This window comes from Misgurnus anguillicaudatus, chromosome 15 (assembly GCF_027580225.2).
Source record: "Misgurnus anguillicaudatus chromosome 15, ASM2758022v2, whole genome shotgun sequence".
Classification (NCBI taxonomy): Eukaryota; Metazoa; Chordata; class Actinopteri; order Cypriniformes; family Cobitidae; genus Misgurnus; species Misgurnus anguillicaudatus.
The window spans coordinates 22153228-22162889 of record NC_073351.2 but is presented as its reverse complement, the minus strand read 5'-3'; the positions used below and the strand labels follow the sequence as shown (position 1 = coordinate 22162889).

The following is a 9662-nucleotide window of genomic DNA, read 5'->3' as shown; positions in this document are numbered from 1 at the left end:
ATTACCTCTAAAGGTCAACAACAAGAGACAATAGTTTTGAACACAATAATAGACAATAGCTTTAGTCAGTAAGAATTTAGGTTATTCTGATATATAAAAAAAATGTATAGGCAAATATTAAAACAGAATTTATTACCTTGCATATTACATCAAAAGTTTTAACTATAACTTTGAATTTTTTATGCTTTTAAAAATGATTGACTCCAGAAATGCAAAGGTTTTTTTAAAGTCATCATCACATTTTAATGAACAGCTACAAAAGCATTAAAACAGTCAGGCAATACCATGAGGTAATTTAACAAGCAGCATTTATTAGGATTCCGATGGGTAGGATAAGTCTGGTTTTTAAAACTCTTAGTGTCTATTAATACTCTTTTAGATAACAAGAACCAGTGCCAAACAAAGATTTAAATACAATCATCAAATCCACAGTCATTCATTTGTAATGTTAGCAGCTTTATTCCAGCCGAGCTCCCCGTGCTCCAATGGCAGTGACGTGACACACTTCCACATCAGCCCCAAGCTTGCGCAGCTCATCCAGCCAGATCTGTTGCTTCTGGGACAGGCGATCACTAGGGCCCTTCACCTCCACCAGCTAGAGGAACACAACTCAACATTATAAAGGCCCCCCATTTAAACAGCACTTCAAAGTCAACGTATATTTTAGCATATTGCATGGCTTTCAATAAAAATTACTACGGTGCAGACATCTTATAAACTAGAGAGAACAGACATTACTGTACGAACACACTGTAAATAATACAGTAGAAAAGAGAGGACAATATAAACAAAAATGTGTCCCTATGGGGAAATAAATAGTTACAGTAATATCAGTAACTGCATGTCAAGAGTAAGACAGAAGAATGTGTTTGGTCTTCTTAATGGGTGTGTGTAAGATTCAAATGGCTCATAACAAAAAAAAAGTTTATTTTAAGACCAAAACATTTAAATATTAAATAAATGGAAATCAGAATCCTTTCCCCAGCTTGTACTTCCTATTGGAAGTGCTCCAGACTACTAGATCTGGAAGTCCTGCCCTGCAGTGCCTGTAGTCCTTTGCCATTCTGAGGACCAAACCACTCAAGAAGGGACCACCCAGACATGCCACGAGACTCTATAACCATAAACAAAAATAAAATAAATGCTACTGAGGGCAAACCATACTTAACCAAGAGCAGGAAAAGCCATTCACTCATAAGCAAAATAAGCTTGCAAAACGCAACGAGTCAAATCAAGACTCTGGGGTCTCTTGAGGTGCCTAGTTCAGTGGTTCCCAAACTTTTTCAGCGTGCGGCCCCCCTTGTGTAGGGTGCATCCCTTCGCGGCCCCCCAAAGAAAATTTGTGACAAAAAACTGTTCTAAAACTCAACATTTTAATTAAAAAAAACATTAAATTATAGAAAAAAGTAGTGATTTTGGTTAGTAGCCTTATTTTTATAGGTTTACTTACACAGAATTCATGATAAATTAATGTATTTCATAAAATGTCATAAAACTGGAGCCCCCCGGCACCATCTCGCGGCCCCCAGTTTGAAAACCACTGGCCTAGTTAACACATTTGTCACATGTCATTCATTGCAATGTCATGTTATCAATTTGATATGTTCCAATACCTCAATTGATATAATAAACTTCCGTCAATATTACTGCGCCGGAGGACAAAGTGCTGCAAACTATGTGCTCTTCCACCATACAATATAGTTCTCATTTTTATCCGCTTAAAAAATCCACATTTTACTTTGTGCCATCATACTTACTGATGTAACAGTCTTTAAGTTAGAAAAAACATGGAGGTGTTTGGTAGCTTTTAAATTCATCCCTGTTTGGATACTAAGGAATGAATGGGGCTAGGCTAATTGCTAACACATTCCCAAAGCGCCGTACAAAGATTAAGTCTACGCATTCAAAAACCATAGGTATGTATTAATTAATCCAAGTTGAGGTAAGAACATAGTAAAATATTGAAAAACTGTGATGTTTTCCTTTAACAGATCTGTGGTTACCTGTGCCTGCTGAAGAGAGGAGAAGCGCTCCCAGTTTATAAGTGCACACATTCGCCCTTCCTGCTCATTCCACACATCAGCGATCAGCTCCTGTAGTGCCTCCGCAGACGCCTCATGCAACATCTCAGCGCGAGACTCTATGGCTTCCCGACGGTTTCCATAGAAACAATCAGTGTGCAAATCCAAAGGACAACTCTTGAGAAAAAGGCCAGAGTCAAAACCATCATCCATCTGAATTGCAGTGGTGTGCCCTGACCCTAACTGCGTCAAACATGCTGCATTTACTCCCTAATTGCTTTGTACCTGGTAGGGGTTTCGAAAGACATCAGGGACCCCATCCATGAAGACGATGTCCCACATGAGGAGTCCAAACAGAGAGGAAAATGTAGACCCTTCTCCATGAATACCTTCGGTGTAAAGCGTAGAAGATATATGGAAAGATAGTTGGAAAGCATCTTTTGCAGCGATTTTTGTGTGAACATATCAGTGAACACCCCTGACCACTCAGTGAGTTTCACGTCTTTCTAAACGAAAGTTTAATGCATTTTAGAATGGATTGTTCCTGTGCACCTATAAACCCATTGTAGGGGTGGGAGGTGAAACACAAACACCCAAAAATTCTCGGGGCAGCCGCATATGTTGAAATTTCAGTCAAAACCGTTCTATTTCATCATAAACAATCTGAAAACATGACTTTAAGTGTAAAATACCGAAATTGTCCTTTAAGCCTTTGTGAAAGTGGGGCTATGAGCAAATATGCAGACGATTTAAAAACATTTCAACCAGTTATGCTATAGGAAAGCTCTCTATAATTCAATCCATTAGCAATAGTAATGCTAAGTACCTCTATTTCCTGAATATGGTGGTGTGCAAACAATGTAATTACAAACCTTGATCAAATCCCAGAGTTTTGTAGTGTGCCAGTGCCAAATCCTCAACCGAGCACATGACCATAGTATCTCTTTCCGTTCTGGAGCCTTCGTCCTCATTGGCTGCTCTGAGGAACACTGATTTACCCATACCACCCTCGTGAGGAAAGAGCTGTCCTCTGATCGTCACCTGTGACACAAACCGACCTGCTAAAATGTTGTGTACTACTATCTTTTGTAAGACCGTATAGAACAGTACAGCAGTAACAGTCCCATACAAACATTATGTGAAAGACTCACATGACTGACATCTTGCACATGCACAGTAGGCAGATCTCGCAGCATCAGACGATACTTCTTAAAGCTGGCAGATTCCTTCATTCGGGAAGCCCGTTGATGAAGTGCTAATTGATGGCCTGTTCGAACCAGTGGGTCACTAAGTCCATCCCGAATGGCACAGATGGCCTAGATATGAAAAATGTCATTAATCTATTAAAATTGAAAGAATGGCTAATATGAAATATAGATTTAACATTAAAGCAGAGGCGTTATCTGTGGCTGGGGCTTTAAACCGGTTGGCCTGTCGTCTAGTGTTTGGCTCAAATCCTAATCAAACACACCTGAAGCAGTGAATAAATTGGGGTGGGATAGGTTTGATTAGGACTAGAGCTATCTGGAGTACAGTGATACTCCCAGAGCAGGCACGAAAACTCAATTTAAGCTTAATACTTGATTAATTGTACCTGCTCGTGTTGTTTAAGGTGCTGTTGGAGATTGAGAGCAAGCCTGTCCCACCAGCGCCCCCTGCTGTCTACACAATACAAAGACTGAGACAGAAGATTCCTGAGCTCCACCACCGCCTCCTACATTTTTAGAAATGCAATGATAAGTAATTCAATGTAACATTAATAGCAAATTGAAATGAATGCATGCGTACACCTCCAACCTCATAACATCGAAGTCTTTGTAAAATCTCAACTCCTCGAGACAGTATACGGGTGTAGGTCCAGCCCACAGTGAAACAACGCAGGAAAACTGGCAGCTTCTCTTGATGACTACACAAATGGCAAATTACTAATAAATTATCTGTAGATACAGTAGAAAAAATAAAATAAAGATATGTTTACTTAATTTAGTTCAAACCTTAAGTCACAAGTGTGTTTAATATCTTGCCAGGTGGCATTTGCTGTGGTGTAGAGGCCATGGGCGTCCTCCCAGTTGCCTGCCTGCATAGCAGTGATCACTTCCTGCAGCGTACGCATTGCCATCTCATACCTGTGCAGAAGAAAACAATCAAACACTATAAAAATACATATTTAAGCAAAATATAATTAACCCTTTCATACATAGTGGTCACAGTAATACAGTTTTAAAAAGCCATTTCTTGCATATGCATGGATTATGATGGAATAGCTGCAGTCAACCATTACAGGGGTCACTAGTGCTTCATCCTGCCACTTTAGGGGCGAGCCTTTGTATGAGGAATTTTAGTTTTTTCTACAAACTAATATGGCCAACAAGAAGTGCCTAGTTACTCTGGAATATCGATCCATTCCTTCTATCCTGGGAGACTAGGACAGTAACCCTTACATTTTCATAGTATTGATGTTAGATTGCGAGAATATTCTGATTAATTCTCTGTCTACTAAATTGGACTTCATGTGTCTCATACTGTAGCTCCAGGCACCTCAGGGTACCTATCCAAGCCCAGCGGCCAGGATGGTGCACTTTTCAGGCTAAGAGGCAGTATGACGAATAGACGTTTTTTATTCCGGTGTCTGACAATTTGGCTACCTTTTCAGATCCCTGATATGAAAAATCCTAAACCTAACCCCCAATAATACAAATAAATAAATAAATAAATAAATAAATATAGTAAATAAATAAATATATATATATATAGTAAGTAAATAAAAAAAAATATATATATATATATATATATATATATATATATATATATATATATATATAGTTAATGAATGAATGAATGAATGAATGAGAAATATATATATATAAATTTGAACATTTCACCTGTAAATGTCAATATATTATTGATAATATTAACCCTTTTATCTGATATTCTGTCAAATTTTGCTGCCTATTGGATTGTGCTAGGTTTTATTGTCATATGTATAAAATAAAATGAAATGTGACCTGATGAGGTCATCCCTGTCCTGAAACAGTTTGGCTGAACGATGCACAGTGTACTCGGGGAAAGCTAAACGACCAGAGTTTACAAGTAGAATAGTGTATAGCTGTCCCTGTCCTCCAGCGGCCATCTCCTCCTCATCTAAAGTGTCTGTTAGGGAGAAGAGGAGAAGCAGACGAGAGAACACGGCACGAGATCTGCGGCACAGACGCACACAAGATCCTGCTGCCTGTTTGGCCCTGCAGGAGGAAAAGAGCAACAGTAAACCATAGGAAAAGTATGGTTTTGCATACAATAATAACTTTAATCACGAAAGGAAGTATTACATTTATTTAGTATTTTAGCTATATTAGTCTTAATTATGTTACAGGAATATTTGCTTTTAACTAAAACAACTGCGCATCAATTCCCAGCATCTCTCCATTGTGGTAAATTGTATGTAATGGTGGTGCATGTAGCTATATCTCACCTCTTGAGAATGACAGCACCTGTGTTGTTTTGTCCAGCAAATAGCGACCGCTGCCTTCCCAATTGGAGAAGTCCCTCCACCAACTGTTGTTTCTGAGTCCCATTTCCTCCACGCCCAAGGTGAAATGTTTTGGCCAGGTTTCGGAGATCTGGTGCTGGCAGCAAATCTAAGAGTTCGTGGATGTCGTGAAGCTCCTTTTCTAGAAAATGAAGAAAATAATATGTTTGTAGTTTATATATCTGTAGTCCCCCTTTCTTTAAAGGAAAACACCACCCTTTTCAATATTTTACTATGTTCTCACCTCAACTTACACGAATGAACACATACCTATCTTTACTCAATGCGTACACCCAATCTCTGCACAGCACATCGTGAATGCGCCAGCATCTAGCCCAGCCCCATTCATTCCTTAGGATCCAAACATGGATGAATTTAGAAGCCACCAAACACTTCCATGTTTTCTCTATTTAAAGACTGTTACATGAGTAGCTACACGAGTAAGTATGGTGGCACAAAATAAAGTGGCAATTTTTAGGGGGATAAAAATAAGAACTATATTGTATGGCGGAAGAGCACTTAGTTTGCAGCACTTCAACCTCAGGTGCTATTGCAGTAATATTGACGGAAGATTAAACGAAATGGGGAGTAGTCAGGATTGATGAAGTTACTGCGTGCCGAAGTCAAAGTGCTGCAAACTAGGGATGCACCGATACCACTTTTTCCATCTCCGATCCGATTCCGATACCCGAATTCTGAGTATCGGCCGATTCCGATACCTGCCGATCCGATCCTACTGTATTTTTCTTGAGCAATTTAAATTACAGACAGACACACACACAGACACACGCACACACACACGCACACACACACACACACACACACACACACACACACACACACACACACACACACAGACACACACTATATAAATGTCTAAATCTAGCATAATATAATTATATTATATATAATTATACTTTTAAAGTAAAAAACAATAATTTAAAATGATTTACAAGTTACAAGAACATTAGTAATTATTAACCATGGCAGTGTTTAGGAGAAAATAAAATAGGCACGTTTGATCAAATAAGTATGCTAAATATATTTTCCTTAAATGCGCAAAAAGTCACAGTAAAAAAGCTTTAGTGTGCAGATGGTTATTTTGTGAATTATGCACTTAACCGGACCTTTTATGCACATTTCGGGTGCAGAATTGATGCGCCTAAATCATATTGAGTGCGCATTCTGCGCAATACTGCAGCATTGATGCTCTAGAAGCGTCCTCACACTCGCATGGGAATCCTCGCTCCGCAATGGAAAGCTAAGTTCATAACTATTAAAACACAAAGAGATTTGATGCATCGTGTGCTCAGCACATACTGAATTGCATCCACCCAACAACTTACTGAGACTTTATAAAATCAGATCTTTAAAACAGCCTACAGTTATTGAGGGTTCGTGTGTTGAATGACGCGTTTTATCCGTCCGCTTCACCTGTGAATCCTCAGCACATAGTGAATTGCATCCATCCAACAGCTTACTGAGACTTTATGAAATCAGATCTTTAATAAAGCCTAACGTTACAGTTATTGTGTGTGTTATTGTGTGTGTGCCTGTGTTGAATGACGCGTTTTTATCCGTCCGCTTCTCATCAGTGGATTAACTCAGTTTGCAAGTAAGTTACAGTGTTTCTGTGAACATGAATATTTTTAAATGTGCGTTTGTTCCTTCACATGAAGCTATTGAGTGTAAGATGACTTTGATTATAGTGCATAAAAACGTTTATGGTGCTTTTATAATACTTTGACGTTTTAATCGCTTGTCAGTGACAACCATGGGTAATGCGCAGTATCGGAATTGGATCGGTCCTGTTAGTCCGATATCCGATCCAGCAAAAAATGCCGGATCGGCCCCGATACCGATCCAGAATATCGGATCGGTGCATCCCTACTGCAAACTAAGTGCTCTTCCGCCATACAATATAGTTATCATTTTTTATCCGCTTAAAAAAATCGCTACTTTTTATTTTGTGCCACTATACTTACTTGTGTAACTCCTCATGTAACAGTCTTTAAATATGGAAAAACATGGAAGTGTTTGGTGGCTTCTAAATTCATCCCTGTTTGGATCCTAAGGAATGAATGGGGCTAGGCTAAATGCTAATACATTCACGACGCGCTGTACAAAGATTATAGCACGGTTGAAAAAAGATAGGTATGCATTAATTCATCTAAATTGAGGTAAGAACATAGTTAAATATTGAAAAACTGTGGTGTTTTCCTTTAAAAATCAAATCAGTTTTAAATCTAACCTGTTTGCAAGAAGCCACAAGCAACCAGCTCTTGAATGACAGGGGTGAGGTCAGGACTGATCTCCGTGTATTCCAGCTTACTGACCTGAAGCCATTTGAGTTTCCTTTGAAACAGCCGTACATAAAGCATTTGACCAGGTGCTACAAGAGAAAGACAGACAGGTGGCATATACAGATTTTAATAAAAACAAACCAAGAACAGAACTAAGATTTGTCTTCTACCTGAAAGGTTCTGAAAAGCGTGAATGGTTGCGCAATCCTCTTCATTAAAAAGCATCCGATCATCCTCGTTCTCCAACACTGCCTCAAGAACAGCCTGGAAGTTTCGCAGATAATATGGTTGCCTGGTAGATGTTACAGTGCTGAGCATTTCGGGATCATCCACTGGTACAGCTTCAGGATACTTCTCAATGTCTTTGTGGGTTGTCTCCTTTTCGGTGTGATTCTCTAATGATGAAACATCACAGACACTCGACGTAGCTTCTGTTTTATCCGAGATCACATTAGTTTCTTTTTGACTTTTACTTTTTTTGCGTTTGCTGATGGTTTCTGTAGCATTTGTGTCACTTCTTGTTTCCTCATCTGACCTCCTCTTCAGTACCCTCCTGGATGTGGATTTGACTGACTGAGAGACAACGCTACAGCTTGGTGTTTCTCCCTGAACTACCACAGCGCTTTTCACTTGGTTACAAACTGCTGGTTTAGATGAAAACGTTTCCACAACACAGGATGTAGTTTCAAAAGTCATGTTTTCTTTCTGTGAACTGCTTAACTCTGCATTACTGGCCATATCATCTGCAGAAACATGAGAAAGATGCATTTCTGAACCGCTTGGAGGCCTAAGCACTCTTTTTGACAGTTTAGAGGACAAGCTTCCTACACCGATGGTCTTAACCGTCTTAGTTTGCAAATTAGTTTCAGATGAATCTTGCTTCAGGACACAGTTCTTTGTGAAATATGGACTCATTTCGGCATTTTTCTCCACTGTTTTTTTTTCTTTCCTCTCATTTTGAGAAACCGTCCCATTTGAGGGTGATTTGATCATTTTCTCCTGCTTGTTGTCATCACTGCTGACAGTCGATGCATCTTCACCCTCCTCTCTGAGAAATTCCTGGCACTGTGAGTCTATGTGTTCATTTATCTTGTATCGAGGTACAAGTTTACCACATAGAGGGCAGGCCAGTTTACATGGTGGTGTATTCCTGAAAAATGAAGTTATAGAACCAGCCTGGCACCCGTTGCTTAATCTCTCTTTGACTGCACTGGCACTCTGAGTCTTTTTCTTCGTCATCGAAAGTCTTTTAGATGAACTGCCTCTCCCAACCTGAGACTCCATGACTGCATTCATAGGTTATCCCATGGACACCTTGTATGGATGAGGTAACCCTGAACTAGATGTGAGACAAGCTGCAATTTTCTACACATACAGTACATAGGAGACAAAATAGTTAGTAAAGGAGATTGATACTCATTTGACAGTGATAATATTCAGAAAGAGATAACTGTTGCTATACATTAACTACACGTTCATACCTTGCAACTTATTTGATGTGCCCTTTGTAACGTTAACGTTACTGTTATAAATCTTGAAACTTGACAATTATAATAAAATGCATTAGCTATTCCACAAATTAAGTAAGACTAAAATAAGGAGGAATATCGTTAATAAAGTAGGATTTAATAATATTTCGGACTGCAAATAAAACTGAAGACAATCATACGGACCTGTCTGGCTGGTGAAACGTGAAACCAGTCGCAAGAATACGGCGCCTTGTTTGCTTGTGTTTAATTTCAAAATAAGAGTCTTTCTCTTCTGGCCTTTGTTGACCAAGGGTGACGTTACATTTGGATTTTTATGAATAAA

General features: G+C 39.1%; 1 protein-coding gene across 2 annotated transcripts; it reads right to left on the bottom strand.

Annotated features, from left to right (window-relative positions):
- Positions 1 to 290: 290 nt before the first annotated feature.
- fan1 (FANCD2 and FANCI associated nuclease 1) lies at positions 291 to 9592 on the bottom strand. Of its 2 annotated transcripts, none has more exons than XM_073853594.1 (14): positions 9524 to 9592; positions 8021 to 9215; positions 7799 to 7939; positions 5491 to 5689; positions 5027 to 5260; positions 4016 to 4147; positions 3819 to 3927; positions 3616 to 3735; positions 3173 to 3337; positions 2894 to 3062; positions 2307 to 2410; positions 2004 to 2198; positions 988 to 1114; positions 291 to 597 (listed from the first exon to the last, which is right to left on the bottom strand). In XM_073853594.1, the coding sequence occupies exons 2-14, from the start codon at positions 9144 to 9146 to the stop codon at positions 458 to 460; spliced, it is 2961 nt and encodes a 986-aa protein (XP_073709695.1). In that variant the 5' UTR covers positions 9147 to 9215; positions 9524 to 9592; the 3' UTR covers positions 291 to 457. The 2 variants fall into 2 exon arrangements, with proteins under 2 accessions (XP_073709695.1, XP_073709696.1); XM_073853595.1 differs by lacking the exon at positions 9524 to 9592 and adding an exon at positions 9332 to 9517.
- Positions 9593 to 9662: the final 70 nt, after the last annotated feature.